Source organism: Ambystoma mexicanum, chromosome 8, assembly GCF_040938575.1.
Source record: "Ambystoma mexicanum isolate Mex_15411 chromosome 8, UKY_AmexF1_1, whole genome shotgun sequence".
NCBI classification, from domain to species: domain Eukaryota; kingdom Metazoa; phylum Chordata; class Amphibia; order Caudata; family Ambystomatidae; genus Ambystoma; species Ambystoma mexicanum.
Genome location: NC_090929.1, coordinates 109,751,883 through 109,776,197, shown reverse-complemented (window position 1 = coordinate 109,776,197; position 24,315 = coordinate 109,751,883). Strand labels below are relative to the sequence as shown.

General features: G+C 48.6%; 1 protein-coding gene across 19 annotated transcripts in view; it reads left to right on the top strand.

Moving 5' to 3' along the window:
* The window catches only part of GAPVD1 (GTPase activating protein and VPS9 domains 1), a 1,092,811-nt gene that overhangs the window by 370,947 nt on the left and 697,549 nt on the right, over positions 1 to 24,315 (top strand). For 13 of the 19 annotated variants that reach the window (XM_069609416.1, XM_069609418.1, XM_069609421.1 and 10 more), the window contains one exon: positions 4,604 to 4,684. The exons of the other annotated variants lie outside the window; for them this stretch is intronic. In XM_069609416.1, the coding sequence (XP_069465517.1) occupies positions 4,604 to 4,684 (81 nt within the window). The remainder of the gene's footprint in view (positions 1 to 4,603; positions 4,685 to 24,315) is intronic. 19 annotated transcript variants of the gene reach the window in all.

Here is a 24,315-nt window from a genome sequence, read left to right as displayed (position 1 = left end):
AAGAAGGCAGGCAGTTTAATATGAGGAGAAAGACTGCAAGACTGGAGAGGGTTGCAAGGAGGGAAGTGCCCTTGTCCTTTTCAGAGAGACTGTTACTTTCATGAGCATTGGAGAATAAGAAACATAAGACCTGGAACTAAAGCTGAAGAAACCTGCATTGTGTTGAAGGTACCCAAGGCTCTGCCACATTGATAACCAAGGCGCGGAGGAGTGTTTGCAGTCTTGATACTGTCCTTGGCTCCTACAACAAAGCATCCCTAGTAAAGTCAGCACAGCCGGTGAGTCGGGGAGACTGATACCAGACCGGTCTGTTAGAGCCAAGGCTCCAAGCGGCAATATTGTATAGAGAAATCTGAAGAGAACAGTGTGTGAAGCGTATGTGACGAGTGAGGCAAATAAACAGCAGATGAGATGCAACCTTTGAAGCCAAGACAGATACTGTAAACTGGGTGCGCATTCGTAGGTCTGTTAGGTGTCCAACTGAGAGGTGGCAAAGGAGAAAAGGAATTGTGAAATCGAGGTGGTCCTGCAACGGGTCAAGCTAAACCCTGTGCACATTCGAAATTGTTTGATAGTTAATACTAACTGAAATTGGTCCGAACCCGGCTGAGGGAGATTAATTGTGTAAGGAAGGATCTGAGCCCGGCTGACGGGGCTCCGAGGTGTACCGGGAGTAACACGAGAAAGAATATTCTATGAACATTGTGTTAGGCAAAGTTTGTATGCAGTACCCTTTGGGTGCACTACAACAACTCTGACTACAGGTAATAGGAAACCTAACCTTGTTATAAGCTTGTACTAAACAGTTTGGTAGCATGTTGAGAAGCCAGGCTTATCTCAAGAGGGGTCAATGTGAGCTGTAGGGGAGTTACACAGAGATTCATAGTGACAAGTATTTAAATAAATTCTTACACACAAGGTTTCTTGAATAAACAATTATTTTATTTATCAGTCAGTTAGAATAAGCCTTCAGAAGGGAGCAATATAAAAGTAACACACAAATACACTTCAAAACTGTACACTCTAAGTTTCTAAATCAGAAAAGACCCTTTTGGGATGGCCCACAGACGCAACCTACACCCTCAGGTGACTTCAATAGCTAGGGTGCTGGGGATATTAATATCTTGCTGTTTGTATTTAGAATACTGTTAGAATTTGGTAAAAGGAAAAGGTTACTAGAACAACAAGAGACAACAAATGTTCTTAAGCTGGCAAATACGTTGGTATCCCCAAAACAGAGTCATTCAGTATAATAGGCTATGCAAAAGTTTTATATATGATGAAGCACTTCTGGTAGGTAAGTAGAAAAGTCTTTGCACAATGTTTTAGAAGTCTTTGAAGAAAAGAATCAAATGTAGGGCCGCAAGCTGATTAGACTTGTGAGTAGTAGAAGATGCAAGCAACTCTACAATGAGAGATAAGTTCTCTCAGACTTTACAGTACCTTTTGTATTGAAGGAAAAGTGCAGCAGGTGACTTCTGTTCCTGTGCAGCTCTGCAGATATCTCTGTTCCTGGGCATCAGTCGTGGGGACAAGAGTGAGGAATTTTGGGGACTCCTGCTCTGCATTGGGACGGTCACTGCTCGAAACCGGCAATCTTTCCAACAAGTGGCACTTCAGTGTTTCAGCTCTTCAGAACTAGCGCAAATAGCAACACTGCGGTTTCTTGCTGTCGAGATGGACTTTCCTTGCTTCTGGGGTCCCGCACTTTGTTGAGGGGACTCGGGCTCGGTCAGTCTGCTTCCTGGGAGTCGGGAGGATCTTCCTGGAGCTCTTTGCCAACTTAAAAGCAACGCACACAATCTGGTGTTCCTCTCCCTGGCCTTTCGGTTTCCAGCAGCAACTCTGTGGAAATGCAACCAGCTCCGAGAGAATGTCCAGGTGGCTTACTTTGGAGTTGATTGATCCCACCAACTCAAGGGGAGAAGTTGTCCTTGCAGGGGCGTCTGTCTATACGAATTTGGAGTTTCAGCACTGCAGCAGGGCTTCACCGTGCAAACCAATGGTCCAGGAGTTGCAGCAGGCGTCCTCTTCAAGAAGTTCTTCGGTTCCATCGCCCAGTGGTCGACTCTGCCTTCCAAGCTAAAAGCCTTGCCTTTTATTCAGTTCTCTCCCATTCATTCCAGCCTAGCTGTCAGTCACCCAGCAGGGTGGCTGTCCTTGCTGGTCAATCAGCTGGCCAATCACCACAGAGTGCATTTGGGTCTCCTAGGAGACTAAACACATGGAGTTTCGGGGTCCTCCCTCACTTCCTGCCCACCCCAGACACCCTGGAGCCAGAGGTGAGTCACTCGTGAATCCCACCAAAGACAAAGCGAACAATGGGACCAAACCAGGTTTGGCGCGCAGAGTAAATCACAAATAGGACCTTTCCACAAAGAAATGGCGAAAAAAGACTACCAGGGCCATTTTGACAAAAATGGCACCTTTGGGCGCTTTATTGCAGCTGTTAACGCAGCCCGTGGTAAAGGCACACCATGGTAGTTAAAACGAAACCACTGCCACCAGTGAGAAAAGGGTAACATAAAAAATGTTACATGACAAGCTAGACAAATGGGATACTAGGTAACCTCTCCAGCATCCTATTGTAAGATGGTGTATGCTGGGTCTAGAAAGTTACAAATGTAAGTAAAGTCAATTTCACTTTGCTGCTATTGCAAACAGTAGTTTAGCCAAGAGAAGGTATTTAAACCTTTGAGAAATCTGAAGTCTTCCCTGTGCCACTGCACTGAAGGTGCTGTGTGACAGTGTAAAAGATGAAGATGATGCCTATGGAGTTTGTCAGACTCCACAACCAAAATAAACATAAACAGAGTTCAAAATCACATTAAAATATGTGGGAGTGGGGAAAAAGGGTCTTGCTCTCTCCAGGTAAAAAAAAAGTCCTCAAAATCCAGCAAAGTTGCTCTGGGTCTCTAAGGTGGAGGTAATTGGCACATTTCTGAGAATTCTCCCCAACATCCGGAAGCCAGCAGCTATCCTTTTCAGTGAGTATTTCCCAGACTTCTGTTTTTGTTTTCTTGTTGTTTTCTTTGTGGAGGTAGGAAAAGTGATTTGCTTTGAGTAGGATTCTGGACCGAGTACTGTCTGTTGGGACATCCTAGCAAGCACTCTTTCTATGTTTTTGTGGGCTTAGATCTGCCTGTTTAGGGAAAGATTTGTCGTCTTTTGGCTTTGAAAACAAGTCTTAGAACCCTGTACCCACATGTTTCTGACCATGTCACAATATAAATTACAAACACCAGCAAAGTTATGGTGGCTTTAAAATGTTTTAAAAAAACCTTTCAACTGAAATGTGAAAGTACAATAATTTGAGCCAAATCACATGGGGCCACAGCTGGGCTAATTTGCATACCTCTCTATACCTTATCTGATGTTACTCTTAACTGGTGGGGAACATCCAGTGATGGTTTCTAGGTTGCGCTGTGGTATATGTGAAATGGCTCACAGGAATATAGATATATAGATATTATAGATATTATAGATGCATATAGACAGATTTAGTTAGTTATACATATATTGTTACTTAACATAGTATAGATTTTAAATACTTTCCTTTTGGGACAGTCCTTTACTTGTGAACCTGTGAGATTTTTACCCAGTACCAGTCTCCTCCCCTCTTTAGTGTGAAGCTTTACTGGCGGTCAGTCACATTTACCTGTGAAGGTTTGGTCTAATTAGGTGTAAACCCTGCAGGTCCACGAAGGATGTCTTTTCTCAACCTTTGGTGGGGTAGTAAGACCCTCCTAACATCTATGAATCTTGGTTTCCTTGCTTGAGTTGAAACCAAGCTTGTGTTAAGTTTCCTCTTAAATTCCTGCATTCTGTTCTTCATCGTAGCAAGCATCCTGAGTTGCGTTGCTGCATGCCAATGGAGGGTGGCAATTGTCTTCGCGAATTGCAGTGTCCTGGGGGGCACTGGCATTCATGCTAGAATACTAGTCACTTTTAATCTTTACTTTTAGCTGAACCTTTTTCACCCTGCAGCTTGAGTGTGGGCTGCACCTTTTGTGTACAAAAGAACTGAACATCCATGAGGGCCAGCATGAAATTATGTATTTTACTGTTACTTTTCTGACTTGCTCCCTCACCTATGAGCCAAACCTGATTAGGTCACTTGCAATCCTGTATCACGCGGCAGCCTTGTCCACACCTGCTGGACACTAGTAAGTACTACGAACTTGGCATCTCACATGGAAAGACCACCTGCATGGCATGCAGTTTGTGGGGAAAAAAGTGAGTTTGAGCTTTGAACAATGTTTGGGTACTGAAGCAGTTAAAATTTGAAACCCAACAATGCCAGCAGTTCTCAGGAGAGTAAAGGGACATTCACTGGGGGCAAGGAAATCTACCTTCAGTGGAGGGATTACTTTGAACAAATGTTTGTGCAACCCAGGTAATCTAAAAAGCTGGCTCATAATGGACACGCGCACAAATGATATACTTTCACTGCATAGAATTTTTGTTCCTGCAGCCTGATGTAAGTACTACATTTCTTACCTAAAATGTGACAGAAAACCTTACATTCATTTCTGAAAATGTTTAAGATTTCATACTGTTAAATATTTTGACTTTCCTTCTGTTTAATGCTGCCAACCCCCAGGACAACAGTTATCCGCCATTAGTGCCTGGGAGACATCCGCCACCAATCTCACGGCTCACATTACCCTGGTAACCCCATTTGGTGGGTAGCTTGCTTTTCTTTCCTGAACCTTGCTTGAGGCAGTGCTTGTCGTATTGCTCCTTCGTGCTAGCTGTTATATTCCATTGATAGTCTGTCATTCGCAGTTGCATATCTAGCTGGCACAATGTACAACACTACTGCTTTTGTCGTTCTACCTTTCTATTTCACACTTTTCTTGTAATATCTGCTACTTTTTCTGAGATGCTTAGACTAGCTGATTCTTGATTTCTTTTTTTAACGCATCACATTTTCTGTCCTCAAAATTCATTATGCATGTTTGCCAATTCCAGATCTGAAACTGAACATCAACATACTATGCAACCTGTTCCTCAGATATCTTGCAGATGAAGCAGCACAGCTTTTGCCTCATTGTTTGTATTCATGCTTAGTGTGGCATGAGTACCAAAGCTCTCCATGAGTGCTATTTTGATATACCATAACGCGGCTCCATTTTGTTGGCACTCTATTAGTGTGTCAGGATGCATGCTGGCTTCCTGTGCCTTGGCAAGGCACATGCTTCTCGTTCAGAGTAACTACACTAGGACTGCATAAAAACAGTTAATCTGATATTTGCAATCATTTATATACTGTCAAGGTACAAGTATGTTACTTGTACATTGTGACATCCATTGCATACATGTAACCAAAGAAACCATAGCTCACCTGCTGTGCTGATAAGGACATGCACGTAGACGATCTCCCTATCCTCGTGATTTACTGACATCAGCTTGCCAGGCATTAAACACACTTGTAATCAAGCTCAGTTTGTACCTTCTCTCATCCAACCTGATCTGTCTACAGATAGCCTTGCTGGCCAACTCCACACACTTAAGTGCTGCTGAATTTCATTTCCATAAACTGGTGTTTTTGTCTGGGAGAGTTCAGAATGGTGTGTGCAGACTTACACTAGTCTGTCACTTTCTAATAAGTAGAGGGCGTGTCACCTGATCAGTTGAATAATTTAGGTTTGTACCATGAACCAACTTCCTAACCAAGACTGAGCACTTTCGATCCACAGATGTTGTATAGACAGTCACCCAAGACACTACTTGAGTTGTGTAATATGGTCCACTATTTTTTACAACAAAAATTATGTGGCTCTATTATGAACGTTGGCCTTCCTTCTAGATTTTTGAATATATTAAGGTAAGCTGCAGAGCAATAATGAATAGGAGGCAAAGCAATAGCATGAACAAGTATTTTTCTGTGGGCCTTTTCAACAGGTCACACTTTTGATAAGTAGGAAAGATGTGTGCACTAAGCTCTGTAGGAGAAGAAAATACCAACCCATTCTGTGAGCAGTACAACAGGAGAATCTCTGTTCCATTAAGTCGGACCCAATTAGCATTCACCCAATTCTACACCAGCCCCCATCAACAGTTAGACTTGCTGTCATTTGCCTTGTGAAGATGAGCTGCGATGTGTTCATTGGTGTACATCCGATAACCACATACCACTCCTGGATCAGTTGAGCCAGCAAGAAGATTGGGATTTTAAAAAAAGAGCATAAAGGTCCAATCCATCCCGAAGGAGAAAAGGAAGAAAAGTGCTGCAATTAGACCATCTGGCCCGTAACCAGAAAAAAGAATGGAGCCATATCAGCGCTTTACTCCTAATCCCTCCCACCTGATCTGCATGATCACGCAGACTACAATAGTCTATGGTGTCAAATGCTGTCGATAGATCCAAGAGTAACAAGGCAGATGGACAGACTGTTGCTCAAACATGACTTTGGAAAAAAACATAGTAGCATTCCAAGATTGAAGAAGCAAACTCTGCTGTGTCCAAAGTGCTCTTGCAGTTGAGCAGTAATGTATGCCTCAATGATCTTTGCAATAAATAGTAAAGTGAATATGGGCCTATAGATGTCTCCAAACGATGAAGGTTGGATCTTTTTCAGTCCAGCTTGTTTGAGACAGTAGGGAGTGGCCTCTCTGAAACAATGCAATACTCAGTATAGTGAGAGCTTGTAGTAAGCATGAAAGAAATTATTTTAGTTACTTTGCCAGTACTAAATCTCAGTGGTGTCTGGTGAATTTTGTAATTGCAGGGGTGTAAATACCTGCAACAAATATGCTTGAGCGACCGAGGGCAGCAAAGCTGCCCAAACCAACCAAGGAGGGTTTGGTTTGAGGCTCCCCTCCTACCCAGGGGAATATATTTTGAATAATGGGTTAAAATTGTGCATTATACAGCAGATCTTGTGTGAAAAATTGGGTGAAAACCCAGACAGTTTGCAATTGGTGTTGCAGGGTAACGCATGAGAAAATCCAGTAGACGCAAGTCACCAATAGTGCATGTGTATATTTGAGGCTTGTGGATCTGCTTAGTATCACATGCCCTGCATAGACCGATATCTAGTGGAAGCTGCAGAGTATTGCACATGACGTTTTCGAAGCTCGAAAAGGGACGTCGACGGGGCATGACTGTAATACTATTACTAGTGTGACGTACCCTGTAGCCATGATCCATCGCGCTTTGAGGACCCTCAGATAATTGTTTTCCGCCATTGTGGCAAGTTATTTGAGTTCGTAGCTTGAACTACTTTAAGAGTTGAACTCATCCAAACTTCTTCTGTCAGTTGTGTTCGCACTAATTAGACAGCTCTTTCCCTGTAACATCTCGTCGGCTGATCCCTGCTTCCAAAACAGACGTTATGTTCCGATTACAGGCTTCGGCCTACACCGGGCTTCGGTCTACCCAATAGGGAGAGTGGGGGGGGGCGACTAATCCTTTGTTAAAGAATGCATACCCCTTTTCTTGCCCCCTATTCCCTTAGTCCTGCTGCCTCTGTGTCTGCCTTCCACTATGGAGTTGCACCCATTTGCAACCACTGCCTTCCACATGACCACCTCGAATCACGTTTGCGTGGCACACACCGTCTTTAGGTCCAAGACCCTAAATGAGCGGTGGTCGGCATACGCCATGTCTGCAGAGTCAGAAACGGCCGCTGGGATTTTCGATTCAGACCACGAAGGCTGAGGCAGCCGAGACTCCAATTCGGAGCTCGAGGACACTACCGTGGAACAATCTAGTTCCCCCCACGCCTGTCCCCAGCCTTGACAAGCAGTTGCAGCCTGCTGCTATGAGGAAGGCCTCTGGCGATTCCGGCGTACACGCTTCCTCCCATAAACACATACCCTCCAGCCGGTCCTCGATGGGTCCGTCGACTGAGGGCTGCCCGCTGTCGGTTGGTGCCTCTCAGCCCACTGACCCAACGCTGACTGCGCCTGCTGTGGTTTCGCCTATGTGCTTACCACAAGGTGATCATGCTGACACTCTGGCGAAGGGTGCGCATAAACATTGCTTGACAGCTGTGGCGGCAATGCCGAAACAGCTCCAGAAGAATCACAATTACATTTTAACCCGAAAAACACCACAGGGAGTCTTCTGCTTGGGGTAAACGGGCCTCTCGGGCCTTTGGACACTGAGGATGAATCCTCACCTCTTTTTTCCGCCCTCAACAAAAAATGCCCTGGGAAAGCCCCTGAGGACGCCCCTAAAGGTGACCTCTGGAGCCACCAAGATTCATCCTGTCTGCTACCCTCTGGACCCAAATACAATTTGAGGACACCATGGGTAAAATGTCATTGTTTGTGGACTTCATGAGTATGTAGCCCACTCAAGGCCTGCTGAGCAGCCTCCTAAACCTCCCCCCCAGTGTCGGCAACACCATCTCCCTGCCCCAGCCCTACCACCCAGGAAGCCTTCACAAGGATACCTTTATGAGGACATGCAGTCCACATAAGCTGACCAAGACATGTGGGTGGATATTCAAGGTGACCCCAGCCAAGAGTGTTAGGACACCCACTTTCAGGACAAGGGCGACCATACCTAGTCTTTGTCGACCCTGTTGACCCCTCCATAGGTAAGGGCGGTCACTCTTCCCCTTTTGCAGGCCAACCTCTCTACAATGAGCTGCTGAAAAAAGCTGCTCACCATTTTGGCATCAACACTGAAGAATCCAGTACTGCAGGGACCGACTTCGTTGAAGATATTCTCAACGAAAAAAAGCCTGGTTAGCCAGGCTATTCCACTCCTGGAGTCTGTCAAGAAAAGGGTGTGTGCGTCCCTCTCTAACCCCTCTTACTAGCACGGATAACCCACAGGTGGAGAAATCTTTCAGGCCCTCCTTCAGATCCACTCTACATTAGGGTTGACGTCAAACCAGTTTCTCTGGTGGTCCCAACAAGGAGTGCAAGAGACTATACACTAGGTAAGCGTATCCCGACCTCTGTTGCGTACCTCACCCGAATAGCAAGCAACACCACCTTGCTTGCTAGCCACAGCAGCACCCACGGACCTGGACTCCATACCGGAACCAGCTCACTCCCACCTTCTCAAAATCGCTACTCGGGGTAAACTGGTCTGCCAAAAATCCTGAAAAATGTCTTGATTCTGCAGACACGTCAAGAAGGGTAACTGCGACGGTATTCTGCTGAAAAGACATTCCTGGCTTAGAGACTCAGGATTTAAGCTAGAGATACAGGCAGTGTTGATTAACATGACCTTCGAGGAGGGTCTCCTCTCTGGCAAATCTGTCAACGACCATCGAGAGACAGCGAAGAAAGAACATGAAACAATCAAGACCCTTGGTCAGATTTCCAACAAGCCCTTTGTTCCAAGGGGAGTGTTCAACACAGGCAAAAACGTTTGGATGCAAAGCTCAGGAAAACGAGGCCAAGTTGGAGCAAGCACGTCTGTAAAAGGAGGTACCAGTCCGCATGTTCAGACGTCCCACCAGTACAGTACCAGCATAGGTCTCACTTCTGGAAAGGACGAGGCAGAGCTGCAGCCTCTAGGGGGCGCAGCAGCCCCTGCCTCCAAATGACGGACCAATCCATGTTCCCTCCCATACGTCCCCAGTCGGGGGTCGCATAGCACACTTCGCCCAGCAATGGGAGGGAATAACGTCAGGCTGCTGGGTCCTCTATACAGTGGCCAAGGATACTCGGTAGAGTTCCTCGAAATACAACTTGCCACCATCCACACACATTCTAGGTGTGATACACAGGTGGGACAAGCGGTGCTGAAACATCTTGTTGCAGTGCTACCTTCTAATAACCCATCTCTTTCTGCTAGTGCTGCTCTCTAATCTATGCAGATTATGTGATGCCAAACAGATCCACAAGCCTCAGAAGGGATACATTACTCACTGTAATTGTATTTCTGATGCTTGAATCTGCTTAGTCACATGTGCCCACCCTTTCTCCCCTCTTGGAGTAGAAGGTGCTTGGGAAAGAAGCATAGATCTTTCACCCCTCATGGGTTCTACCTACACTTCACGCTTACAACTTCCACTTGTCAGAAACAAATAATCGGAGGGACCTCGATGCGTGAGGGATCATGGGTACAGAGTACGTCACACTAGGGATAGTATTAGTCACGCCCTGTCTACATCTCTTTTCAAACTTCGAAAGCTTAATTTGCAATACCCTGCAGCTTCCACTAGATGTTGGTCTGTGCAGATCATGTGATTCTAAGCAGATACAAGCATCAGAAATACAATTACGATAAGTAATGTTTCCCATATCCGTATTAAAAACATTCTCATGCTGGTTGTGCCCATACATTGCTTACATGCTGGGTACACCTATTCAGGATGCCAGCATTCCCATATAAGGACATGTAGTAATACTATGAGAAAACATGTCCAAGATGGCTTTGTCAATGTATGGCAGTACCTGCACATAAGAACATGCTCCTGTTGACTTTGCCATTTAAAATGCCATGCCACAATAAGAAAACCTATTCAACATGTAATAGCAGCTGAGTGGGGCTCAGTGTTTCTCCAGCATGGGGTCCAGCATTTATTCACATGCTCATGAATATTCCCTGTTGTCTGGCTGGGAATCCTCTGTAAAAGAAAACCGTTTCACTTTCACTTTAAAACTGTATGTCTTCTCTAAACCAATCACTGTGCTCTGGATCATACTGCCCCCATCAAATGACAGTCCTCTCTCTAAGCCCTGCCTCTGGCAGCCATCTTCAGATATGGTAATCATGTGAAGTGGCAGTATGACAAAGAAGAGCTGCAGAAGGGCCGTAGGGAGAGTTTGCATATGAATCCATGGCAGACCCATGCTGGAGAACAGTTACAGGTAAGTAACTTAAACCTTCTCCAGCCTGGGCTCTGGCAAGGATTCACATGCTCCTGAATAACGAATACACAGCAGTACACATTACACAACCACGGGAGGTGGCAAGGCTCAACAGAAGCAAATTAAAACGTACCCCTGGAACAGACTCGCCGCAAGCAAACAGGTTACGTAGCGCTGCCTGTACGACTCAGGACTCCTCCTTGGAATCCCTGTTGATGCAGTAAAACCTTTTGAAGGTATGCATGGAACTCCACGTTGCAGCCCTGCAGATGTCGAGCAGGGGCACAACGGAAAGGATGTTAGAGAATTCTCAGAAATGTGCTAATTCCTATCTAACTTAGAGACCCCCAGCTCTTTTGCTGTACTTTAGGACTTTTAATTTCTGACCTGGAGAGAGAGACCTTTTTCCCACTCTCATGTATTATTTCTGTGATTTAGACTGTTTCTTTTGACTTTGGAGTCTGACAAACTCCATATGCATCATCTTGGCATTGTGACACACAGCGCCTTCAGTGCAGTGCCACAGGGACGTCTTAGATTTCCCAAAGGTTTAGATACATTCTCTTGGTGAAACGACTAATTTTCTTGACTTTCTAGACGCAGCACACACCATCTTACCATAGGGTGCTGGAGCGGTTACGAATCCCCTTTGTCTAGTTCTCGTGTGACATATTTGTTTCCCTTTCTACAATTAATGGCTGGTGGCAGTGGTTTACTTTTTACTACCCTTGTGTTTACCGCAGGCTGCGTTCGCAGCTGCAGTAAGGCACCCATGCGTGCCCAGTTTGTCAAAATGGCACTGGTCGTCTTTTTTCACCGTTTCTTGTCGGAAAGGTCCTTCTTGATTTACTCTGTGCACCAAACCAGGTTTGCTCCCTTTGTTCATTTCGCCTTTGGCAGGGATTCACGAGAGAAGCCCACCTCTGGCTCCAGTATGTCTGGCAGGGGCAGGAAGTGAGGGAGGTGTCCAAATCTCCCTGTGTTTAATCCCCTTGGTTACAGGAATGCACCCAAAAGTGATTGGCCAGCAGGCTGTCCGACAAGGACAAGCCACCCTGCTGTGTGATTGACCGCTAGGCTGGAATGAATGGGAGAAACCTTTATACAAGGTGAGGCTTTTGGCTTGGAAGACAGTCGACCACTGGACGAAGGAATCTGAAGAACTTGGAAGAGATGCCTGCTGCAACTCCTGGACCGTTGGTTTGCCCGGTGAAGCCCTGCTGCTGTGCTGAAGCTCCGAATTCGTTTAGACTAGAGAAGCCCTGCAAGGATGACTTCTCCCCTTGGGATGGTGGGACCAGTCAACCCCAAAGTGAACTGGTTTGGACATCCTCTTGGAGCTGGCTCTACCGAAGTGCAGGGAGAGGAACACCAAACCGAGTGGATCTCTTAAGTCGGACCCGAGCGCCAGGAAGATCCTCCAGACTGCCTGAAGCAGGACTGACAAAGCCTGAGCCACCCCATCAGAGTGCTGGAACCCAGATACGGGGAAGTCTGAAGTGGTATCCGAGAACTGCAGTGTTGCTATTTACTGTCAGACGTGAGGAGCTGAAACCACAAAGTGCTGCTGAATTGAAGTTTGCCAATTGCTGCTGCTGACCTTCCTATTGCAGTGCAGGAGTCTCCAGACATCCTCCCTCTTGTCCCCACGACCGAGACTCGGGAACATCAGGATCTGCAGAGCTGTACAGGAACAGAAGCCAGCTGGAACCATTTCTTCTAACTAAAGGTACTGTAAACCTAAGAAGACTTACCTCTTGTTGTGTTGCCTTACTTGCTCTCAGTTGAGACTTGTCTTGGTTGCCTGTGCAGAGTTGCTTACAGCTTTGCCCCTCCCAGTTTATGGCCCTTCAAGTGAATCTTGGTTCTACAAACTTTTCTAAAAACATTGTGCAAGACTTTTACTTACCTGCAAAGAAGATCGTCAGCTCCCCTAGACTTTGCTCAACTAACATTGGCTGTCCTGGCTCCCTGAGAGACTCTTCTTACCTCCGACTCTGTGCCTTTACCTTTCCCCCAGGAAAGGGTTACATTTACTTGACATTGGAAGGTTTTAAAAGTACGTAACTGTTTGTGAATGATTTGTTAACCTTTGTTTTATTCCCATATCTAACCTTTGCACCAAACTCGGTACTGCTCTAAATGTACCAATAATACATCAACGTCCACAGTGTCTTAGCTATTTCTCCAGCATTGGATCTTTCATGGATTCACATGCTTAGAATATTCCCCGTCGTCAGACTGGGACCCCTCGGTACACATATATAGCCTTTTCCAATAGGAAAACTTCCGACACTTTTGTGTCCTATCTACGTCCATTTAGGACCCGCCTACGCATGCTCTGTAGGCCGTCCCAGTATAAGAGGCCCGCCCCCGCGGCTCCCCCTCAGATTTCAACCGTCTCCAAAGTAGTGGGATCTCCTCACGTTGTCTTACTATTTTGTACAAGGTTGCATTATTGGAATTTGAGTAAAGAAAATGTCCTCCGTGTCAGGAAAAGCGCTGTTCCGTCCATGCGTGATGTGCGGCTTGAAAAAAGTTTACGAGGGGGACGGACATATGGATTGTATATATTGCCTCCACCCTCATCATTCGGCGGATAACTGCGACATATGCAAAGGGTTTTCTCAAAAAACCCTCAAAGACCGAAGTCGACGACTGTTGGCATGGCTGAATGATTGGGCGAGGGCATACCTCCCCTTCGGAGGTAGGCTCCACACAGTCGACGAAAACATCATGCCGCGCTACCTCGTCGGAACCACCGGCGAAGAAATCTCGACCGACGGAAAAAGAGTCGTCTGGTAGTCACTCAACTAGAGACTCCTCGTCAAAGAAATCATCTTCATCAAAAAAGCATGAAAAGGAAAGGAAATCCTCCTCGGGCGATCATCATAGATCGACCACGAGTCGAGTAAAAGCAAGCCAAGTGTGGAAAAGGCGGGACCGCCAAAACCACCTGCTAAGTCACCGTCGTCGACGACGGTCCAGTCATCGGCCTCCACCCTGCCACTTCCGCAGGTGGCATCCACTGTCCCGACAACAGCGTCGACGATGGCCTCGTCGATGGGGGTCCTACAGGAGGCCTGGAGGCCTGAAGTTTTTGATCCGATCCCCCCGGATGCTTTACTACAAGAACAGGCTGTGTTGCTGTCCTCGGAGGACAAGAATAGCTGGCCCAGCAGACCTAGGGCTACGAGTGGCTGATAAGTCGTCGACGAGGGGATCCGTTATACCGGTATCTGCCCCTCTTCTCAATCCTCAATCTGTTTTGTCGTTGGAAATTCTGTCCACTTCAGTCTTTGTTAGTCATTGGACCAGAGACTATCTCAGGCAAACCTGCCACAGTCACCCGTCGACGAGCCGGGCCCGTCCCGTCAACCGACACACCTACGCACGCCAATCTCAGCACTGGCACAAGCGGAAGGTGAGCTGCCAGATTCGGAGTCTGACAGGGGAGCCATGTCGGATATCTCATCATCCCCCTCCAGGGATCCAACCTGGTAGTCGGAGGCAGAGTTGGAAACCCCTAGAAGCCCAGCTCACCCGTCCCCTCTGGACGACATTGCGTCATTCCATTCTATGATGGAGAGGGCATGCAAAGAATTTGGTTTGTCCCAGGAAGAACAGAAAAAGGACTGTTTTTTTGTTCGACCACATGGGTAAGAGAAGGTCGGTGTTCTCGATACCAATACTAGACCATGTGTGGAAGGAGGGGTTGCAGACAATGCGTCACCCGTTTTCAGAGCCGGCAGTGAAAGGACGCCTAGAAAAAAAGTTTAAGGCTCCGGAGTCGACCCCCAAGTGTTTATCCTCCCAACCAATGTCAGACTCGGTGGTGTCGGCGGCAGCGGCGAGGAAGGCGAAGGCCCAGCACAAGTGCACGACTCCGCCTGAGAACGAAGCGAGACGCCAAGATGCCTTTGGCAAAAAAGTGCCATCTGTGGGAGCGACCACAGTAAAGCCATCAAACTCTCTGGCAATTGTAGCCAGATACGATAGGGAGATGTGGCACAGGCTAGCTCCATTGCTTGATCATCTTCCGGAAGAGCATAGGAAGGCAGCGATGTTACTTGTCCGAGAGGGTGAGGAAGCCTCAAATCACGCAATAAACATCGCGGTGGACCTCGCTGAATCAGGCTTCAAGCAAGTCAATAATGGGGTCGTATTACGTCGACAGTCATGGCTTAAGTGTACCTACTTCAGGCCAGAAGTACAATGCAAAGTTTTAGATATGCCCTTTGAGGGAGACCTTCTTTTCGGTGAGAAGGTGGACGAAGCCCTAAAGGGAATGAAAGAGGACTCGGACACAGCACGTTCATTGGGTGCCCTCCAGAGTGGCAGAAGCTACAAGTCTTTTCGTCCCTTTAGAGGGGCTTCAGGTAATTCAAGATTCTCTGCGTCTGGAGACAGATCCTTTGGCAGATCGGCTTACCCCTCCCAGGGATACAGACGTGCCTCCCAAACGGCAAACCATCGCCGGAACTTCCAGACTTCCAGAAAAAGACCATCATTTCCATCGTCGTCGAGAGACAAGCAAAATAAAGATCAGCAGTGACATACAACACACCGTTCTGGGGGGAAGAGTTTCAGCATATGTCGACGAATGGGAACGAATAACGACGGATCAATGGGTGCTGGATACTATAAGAAACGGACACTCTCTACAATTCAAACACAGCACTCCGCAAATTCCACCTGCGTTCACCGCTCATTCCCATCTGAAGATACTGCAACAAGAGGTATCTCAGTGAGAAAATACGTTTCGGTCCTAGGGGCCATGGCATCCTGCATCCATCTGGTGGAAAACTGTCGCCTATTCATGAGGCCAGTCCAGGAATTCCTCGCGGACCGATGGACGCAGGCTCAAGGATCGTGGTCAGACAGGATAACCATGTACGACGACAAGCTGCTTCGGACCCTTCAGTGGTGGCAGAGTTTCCACAATCTGAACAACGGTGTACCCCTACAGGAGCCGGAGTTTCAGCGAACCATAGTCACGGATGCGTCCCTAACCGGATGGGGAGCTCACATGGGTGCTCTCCAAACGCAAGGTTGCTCGTCTCCAACGGAGTCACTCCTACACATAAACGTGTTAGAGCTCAGAGCAGTACGATGGGCCTTGAAGGCATTCCTACCACACATCAAGGGTTTGCGAGTACGAATACTGACCGACAATACAACGGCCATGTTTTATCTGAGGAAACAAGGAGGGACGCGATCAAGAACTCTTTCCATAGAAGCCCAGAAAACATGGCATTGGGCATCAAAGCACGAAATTTCCATTGTGGCTCATCACCACCCAGGAGTGAGGAACTGCCAAGCAGACTCCCTCAGCAGAAGCATGGCCCAGATACACGAGTGGGAAATGGACACAGTTCACCTGATGAGTGTTCGAGAAATGGGGTCACCCCCCCTCTGGACGCCTTCGCGACCAAAGACAAGAAATGCGAGCAATTCGCAAGCAGATGGCCTCAAGAGGGTTCCATGGGGGAGGCATTCTCCTTCCCATGGACGGACATGTTCCTCTATGCTTTTCCCCCGTTCCCCCTCATACGGAGGACAATAGAGTGGATACGCAGCTACAATTGCCAGGTAATTCTAGTGACACCATACTGGCCAAGGCAACCGTGGTTCTCCGACCTGCTTCACCTGTCGCTGGAACATCCCATAGCGTTTCCGAAAGTCCCGAACCTTCTATCCCAGGACAAAGGCACGGTGTGGCATCACGACCCGGACAGTCTCAACCTTACAGCCTGGCTCCTGACTTTTCGGAGTTCGGTGCTTTAGACGTTTCGGAGGATTGTCAAAAAATTCTGCAGGCGGCTAGAGCCCCTTCTACAAACAAATCTTACTCCTATAAGTGGCGGAGGTTCTGTGAATGGTGTAGAGGACAACAGGGCCTACAACCGTTGTTGGTGACGCCGAAACAAGTTCTACCTTACCTGCTCCTCTTGGCGGAGAGGGGATTATCCTTCACATCGATAAAGGTGCACCTGGCGGCCATCTCGAGGTTCACAAGGAAGAGGCAGTCATCTCCTCTATTTAGCGACAGACTTGTAAAACACTTCATGAGGGGTTTATTTTGAGATTTTCCCCCGGTAAAACGTTTCCCCCCGACTTGGAGTCTCAACACAGTGTTGGCAGGCTTAATGGAACCGCCTTTTGAGCCTATGGCCACGTCCGACATAAAATTAATTTCGTGGAAGTTGGCATTCTTGATTGCTATCACATCAGCTAGAAGAATCTCGGAACTGCAAGCGCTGGTCGTAGACCCGCCATACCTAAGATTCTTTAAGGACAAAGTAGTCCTGGCAACTAATCCTATGTTCGTCCCAAAAGTTCCAACGGTGTATCACAAACACTCGTCCATTGTTCTCCCTACTTTCTTCGCCACACCATCATCGGCAGCAGAAAAAGCTCTTCATACCCTGGACGTTAAGAGGGCTCTGAAATTTTACCTACATTGTATGATATGATATGATATGGTATTTGTAACGCACCTATACACATGTGTTTCAAGGCGCGACGAGGCAGGGAGGGGAGGGACAAGGGGAGACGGACAACGATCCTACTAGGCCAGGTGTCATTCAGATTGCGCAAGTGCAGGGGTGGGGGAGGGGGAAAAGTACAATGGGAAGGGGGGGGGGGGGGAAGTGCAGTACAAGGTAAGTGCCGTAAAGTAATAAATAAATAAATAGGGCCAGCTGGTGGCAAGTGCGAGGTAAGTGCAGAGCAAGTGCTGGGGAAGGGGGGTGGGCTGTAGGGATACAGACAGTCCCGCAGTGCAAAGGGGTTCCAGGGCATCAGTGCAAGTGGAGAGTGGCTGGGCCCACGACCGAGGCCGTTTAGAGTGGTCCAGTTGCAGGATCAGTGCAGTTTCAGTGAAGAATTTATTAGCTGTTCAGCAGGGGAGAGGGAGAGAGAAAGCAGAAGCAAAGAGGAAGGTTTTGAGGTGCTTCCGGAACCGGAGATGGTTCTCCTCAAGTTTCAGGGAGGCAGGAAGGCTGTTCCAGAGGGAGGCCCCTGCCGCAGAGAGAGATCTACCCCCAGCTCGATGCTTCGAGAAGCGGCTAACCCTGAGGGAATTGGAGGCGGATGAGCGAAGGGCTCGGGAAGGAAGATATTTGGGAAGAGAGAGTTGAAGGTATTTAGGACCCAGGCCCCAGAAGGCCTTGTGGACAATGCAGAGGGTTTTGAATTTTATCCTCGCAGCCACTGGGAGCCAGTGTAGAGATTTCAGTCCTGGAGAGATACGGTCCCTGGGCTTGAGGCCAAGGACAAGTCTCGCAGTTCTGTTCTGGATGAGTTGCAGAGGGCGGAGAGTGGAGGCAGGCAGGTTAAGATAGAGGCTGTTACAGTAGTCCAGCTTCGAGAGAACCAGGGCTCGGGAGACAGTGAGCTTCTGGGGGAACGAGAGGAAGGGAAGAATACCTGAGGAGGTGCAGCTGGTAGTGTGACCTCTTGGCGACGTCAGAAATATGAGGAGAGAAGGAGAGTGTGGAGTCGAAGATGACCCCAAGGTTTTTTGCCTTGCCGGTAGGAGCCGGGAGGGGGCCAAGGGAGGCAGGCCAGAGAGCTGCAGGGAAGGAGGGAGTGGGAGTACCGATGAGTAGAATCTGTCTTACTGGCATTAAGGCAGAGGTCATTGGCGGCACACCATTCTTGGATAGCAGACAGACAGTCAGAGATGAGGGAAGGAGAGGGGGAGGCTGAGGGTAGCCTGAAAATGAGCTGGGTATCGTCCGCATAGCACTGGAAATTAGGGCAGAGAGCAGTACACAGGAACTCAGGTCTACTCGACAAATGTTCGTCGCATATGGTCCGTCGACGAGAGGAAAAGCAATCTCTAAATGGGTCTCATCGACGATTGCGTTTTGTCACTCTAAGGCCGGAAGGCCACTGCAAGGACATCCTAGAGCCCATTCTACAAGATCGATGTCCTCCGCAACAGCTTTATGGGCAGGAATTCCGCTGACGGACATATGCCAAGCTGCGGCATGGTCAGTGCCCCACACGTTTACCCGCCACTACTGCCTTGCCAGGCAGCATGCGGACGAGGTGTAGATGGGAAGAGCTGTCCTGCGCCATCTGTTTCAGTAAGGTAAGCTCCACGCTGTGGAAAATCTGTTGTCTACCTTTTTAATGACAGTATACTTTATGTGGGTAAGGTTATATGAGTTAACTTATTCCTACTGTACATATGCATTGTGTAGTATGGTGAGGGTATATTACATTACATTCTCACCGCAGTCTCGAGTGTTACTGCTATACAATCTATTCTAAGCATGTGAATCCATGAAAGATCAATGCTGGAGAAGGGAATAGTTTCTTACCTGTAACTCTATTTCTCCAGCATTGGTATCTTTCATGGATTCACATGCGCCCGCCAACCTCCCCGGAATGTAATGTATTTGATAAGTTTAACCCTTCCTACTTTGGAGGGGCCGAAATCTGAAGGGGAGCCGCGGGGGCCGGCCTCTTATACTGGGACGGCCTACGGAGCATGCGTAGGCGGGTCCTAAAAGGACGTAGATAGGACACAAAAGTGTCGGAAGTTTTCCTATTGGAAAAGGCTATATGTGTACCGAGGGGTCCCAGTCTGACGACTGGGAATATTCTAAGCATGTGAATCCATGAAAGATACCAATGCTGGAGAAATGGAGTTACAGGTAAGAAACTATTCCCATAAGTCACTTGAGGGTGTAGGAAGTGTATGTGTGCCATCCCCAATGGGTATCATCTGATTTAGAGAAACTGTGTTTTGAAGTATATTATAATTGTTACATGTCTTGCTCCCTTATGAAGGTTTATATAACTGACTGTTAAATATGTTTAATCAAGGAAACCTTGAGTGTAAGTGTTTATTTGAATAACTCTCACTGTGAAACTGTTACAACCTTACTGCTCACATTGACTCCTCCTTGAGATAAGCCTGGCTGCTCAGCCACACTACCAACCTGTGTAGTACAGACTTATACCAAAATGTGGGTTCTTATTGCCAGGAGGTCAAGGTTGCTGTAGTCTTCCGAAGGATACTGCACACAATCTTGCCAACAAAGGAACACTGTCGTCGCAGCAATCGCTGGGGGTCCTCTCCCTAATCTCCGCCTCTCACAGCCATCTTCAGGTTTTTAATGCACACTTAGGTGTTGGGAGTCCTCGAGTTGCTCTCCAAGCTATTTTGGACTTTTTTCCAAATGTTTACGCTGAAAAGTTCTCTTTTTGTTCCATCTGAGCCCTTGTGCTCCTATCTACGTCTGCCGGCAACGGGGATCCGTTGTCTGTGAAGTTGCACGCCGCTCAAGGGCTGTTCGTCGAAGTTTCTGGAAGGCCGACTAGGGCCTACTTGGCACCTGCTGACCATGACCGAGGAGAAAGTGGGAAGGACCATTTTTAGGCCCTGCACCCAATGCGGGCTAAGGAACGTCTTTGTGGAGGACAAACATCAAAAGTGTCTTTATTGCCTGCACCCGGACCACAACGAGGATGGGTGCGAGATATGCCTGGACTTCTCGAAGAAAAGGAAGGCGGACAGTTATAGCAGGTGAATGTAAGTGTCCCCAACAGGCACCCCCTTAATGAGAGGCAATAAAGGACACACCCCAGAAGGGAATGAGACCATGACCAACTGCGGGTGAAGTAAAGGTTTTTTTTATCTACATCAATATAGGACATGCAAAGGACTCTGCAAACTCCGAGAGCGCTCAGTCTGACAATAGCAAAGACAGTCATACTTATTACAAAAATACGTCATGCCTGAACTAGTTATAGGGGGCACATAGTCGTGGGGATTGAGTGGTGAAGACTAGCTACTATGTAATCCTTATGTCCGGTGCTCCGGGATTGGCGGAAGTCCACGTGGTGGCAGCGTGGGGTGGACAGGTCAGCTGGGCTCTTCGGGGTGGAGTGCTGGGCCGGACACAGCTTGTATGGATGATTGGTGGCTATAGTAACATTTTGCCCTTGTGCCCACTCACAGCCATTCATTATATTATACTATACAGTTTCAGTTGTCCTGTAATAGGAAGTTCAATAATACATCTTTACAGTGGCCCCCATGATGAACGGAGCCTAGTCCCACGAGTCCATGTGTCTTGTCAGGGGGCACAGGATAAATTGCGTGGTAACTCTATCATGATGGATGCAGTGAGGGATGGTTTTATGATATGTTAGTAAAAGGGTGGATGTCTCACTTCAAAGCCTGTTAACTTGGGGTTAACAAAAATACCATTGGGTCATGGGGGGCATGTAGCTGGTGCCCTGGAGGCGGTGGCATTTAGGACCAGGTAGCTCATAATTCACATGGCCCAGCCGTGGCGGCCCCTAACAGGGGGAGGTAAATACTTGAAGCGGGTCCAGCAAGGATGTGGGGAGGCGAGGCTGAGCTGTTCGAACACCAGCGAGCGCCGGCGGCCCTTGGTGGGGAGGAGGGGGGCAATGGCCTTGCAGCTCTGAGCGCGTCTCCATGCACATGCTGTGCACCGTGCCTTTGAGGGGCGAGTGTTAATGCTGGGGACATTAAGGTTGTTTACATATGTTTACATTGGTAGAGCCACATCCCCGAGGATTTGTCATTAACACAAACATTACATATCAGCTGTTGACATACGAACATGAGGTAGCGTTGGGTTGGGTGATGTGCTTCGGAGCGAAGAGAGCAATGTGTTTTACCCATCATTTCGATTGTAATCCAGGCATGTGTTGCTCGCATCATATGCAGGTACTTACTTTCCATAATAGCAGCAAACGTTAGTCAACACGGCATATATTTTTAAGTGATCATATCAGAGCACACAATACCTTGGGGTGGGGGGGGGGGGGGGGGTCACACGCTCCATGTATCGCAAGCCCCGGAGGGTTAGAAGCAGGGTCGGGGCAAGTAGGATTGGGATGGTCTCGGTTACTTTCCAGGCTTTAACTAGGAGTTTGGTCATGGCTGGGGCAATGATGTACTGCGGAAGGTAAATGATAGTGTTTGTTTTATTTGTTCCCATTTAGTTACTCGTGAGAACGGGCCTTCAGTGGATCTGCCATGAGGTGGAGGCTGGGGGACATGCAGGCCTCCATGTGCGGTCAAGTGGGGGCCACGCTGCAGCTCTGTGTGTGGTGTTCTGCCGCTGTTGGGATTTGTCACCCTTAACAAAATGGGAGTTTTGCTCATTACAAAATGGTGGTTATGCTATAACAAGTTGTGTTCGTGCAGCTTCACGCGTCGATCCACAGCCGCCCTGCCTCCCGGGCCCAGGTGCATGGGGGGCTGCCGACAAGTCATGGGCTTCACGTAGGTGGGCGATGTAGGTGAGGGGGGGGGTTTTATCGACCTGTCCTCCCATACACAGGCTGGCAACATGACTCAAGACGAGCAAGGGCCCTTGCCCCTCTTCCGAGCAGGGTCCTGCCTCACCCAGGACTGGTCGGTCCGAGGAGCTGTCTCCATCTGGGAGGAGGTCGAAGGCCTTTGAGGATGCCACATCCATGGGGGTCCAAGATAAGGCCAAGAACCGCAAGGCTGATTCTGCCGGATTCGCTGCTGAGGCGGGTGCCAGGTCGGATAGAGCTCAGCCAGCCCGCCATTGGGTTCCTACTCGGAAGATGTCCTCCACCCGGCCAATTTGCGGGACAAATCCGAGAAACAAAGGCCGGAAGAAGCAAAGGTGGTCTCCCAGTGCAGCCAAAATCAGTCGACCGCTTCGTCGGCAACCTTTGCGATGACCGCTACAGCGGGTGGTATCGACCTGGCAAGGGTGGTACCTACAGCGCAGAGTATCCCTGCCTCTCAGGCATGACACAGCCGCGGGCACCCTGGGGAGGTGCACTGTTTCACAACCCGGTACAGAACACTCAGGAGGGAAAAGAGGGGGGCCGAGGTGGGCGAGGAGGCCCCAAAGCAGCTCTCCAAGGTTCCATACTCCACGGACGACGACCAAGCATCCGTCCATACAGTCCATGAGGAGGAAGTTGGCTCAGGGCCTAGGACTCATCATTCACTCCACAGCTGAGGGACATATCCATGGATCTCCTGCCAATTATCCACACCAGCAAAGGTTGCCTCAAACACCGGCACCCGTTGTACCGCAGGCCTCTGACCAGCCTCCACATAAGAAGTGTCACCTAACGCCAGCACATCAGCCTCCTCCACCACGTTGGGACCCGATGCCTCCAGTGGACCCGGATACACACACAGACACTGGTATGGACACGGGAACCAACGAAGATGAGGACTTCGTCCTAGTGGACAACGAATCACCGCACCTGGACGCTCCTCATGGAGGCTCTCCACCAGATGAGGTAGAATCATTCCACTCGAGGATCTCTAGGGCCTCTGAGCTGTTGCAACGAGGAAACGAAAAAGGAGGGCTTCCTATTGCAGTGACGTGAGTCCAGGAGGAAGACTATCATGTCAGTGCCCTCATGAAAAACCCATGCACGGCTGCACCCGACTGACAGGTTGGAGAAGAAATACAGGGTGCTGGACTCTGCATCCAAGTGCTTGAGGGCACAACCGTCACCGGACTTGGTAGAGTCGGCTGCCGCAAGAAAACGGTCAGCCAACCCGGCCTCCCCATCATCGGTCCCCTGACAATGGGGGCAATAAGATAGACGCCATGGGGCAGTGTCATTTGCACATCGGCATCCACAATGAAATGCTCTGGCTATCTTGTCTCAAGACGACCGTGCGCTCTGGTAGAAGCTGGTCCCTCTCCTGGAATTCCTTCCCGAAGCTCTCTTCCTTCTTCCAGTATGGGGAGGTGGCATCGGACCATGCTATTATGGTGGCAGTGGACCTCACCGACACAGGCTTCCGACAGATGTGAAACAGTGTTTGCTTCGTTGGCAGGGATGGATGAAGGCCACTAACTTTCACCAGGATGTGAATGCAAAGGTGCTGAACATGCATTTCGACGGCGAAAACCTTTTCGGGAAGATGGTCGACTAATCCCTTCAAGCCATAAAGGACACAGACGGCGCGTTCCCTTGGCACTATGCAGCGGCATTGCTCATCTTTTCACTCCTCCATGGGAAAGTCGCGATCATCCAAGGGATACTCCACATCGTACAGGCAACCTCCCCGATCCTCCACACAGGAAGTATACAGGGGTCGGTCCCAGGCCTACCTTAGCGGAGGTCAGTGTGGCCGTCGCCCGCAGGGCGCCAGCACTCAAGCAAGCCTGAACCGGTCAAGACATCGGGGCCCACTCGTGCACCCCAGCGGAAAGCCGTGGAAGATCACTACCGACAGATGGGTGCTGGACGCTCTTGCCCGGGACACACCTTGGAGTTCCAACACAGATGCCCTCGTATTCCACCAGTTCCTCGTTGGTAGCAGCATATCCTTCAGCTCCTAGAAGAAGTGCAAACCATGTTACAGAAAGGGGCGATAGAGCTCGTTCCCCAACAGCTCCTGGGCTCTGGAGTCTTATTCCAGATACTTTCTGGTCAGAAAGAAGACCGGGGGTGGAGACCCATTTTAGATTCTCGTCATCTGAACAAGTACCTGAAGTCCCAAAAATTCAGGATGGTCACGTTGCA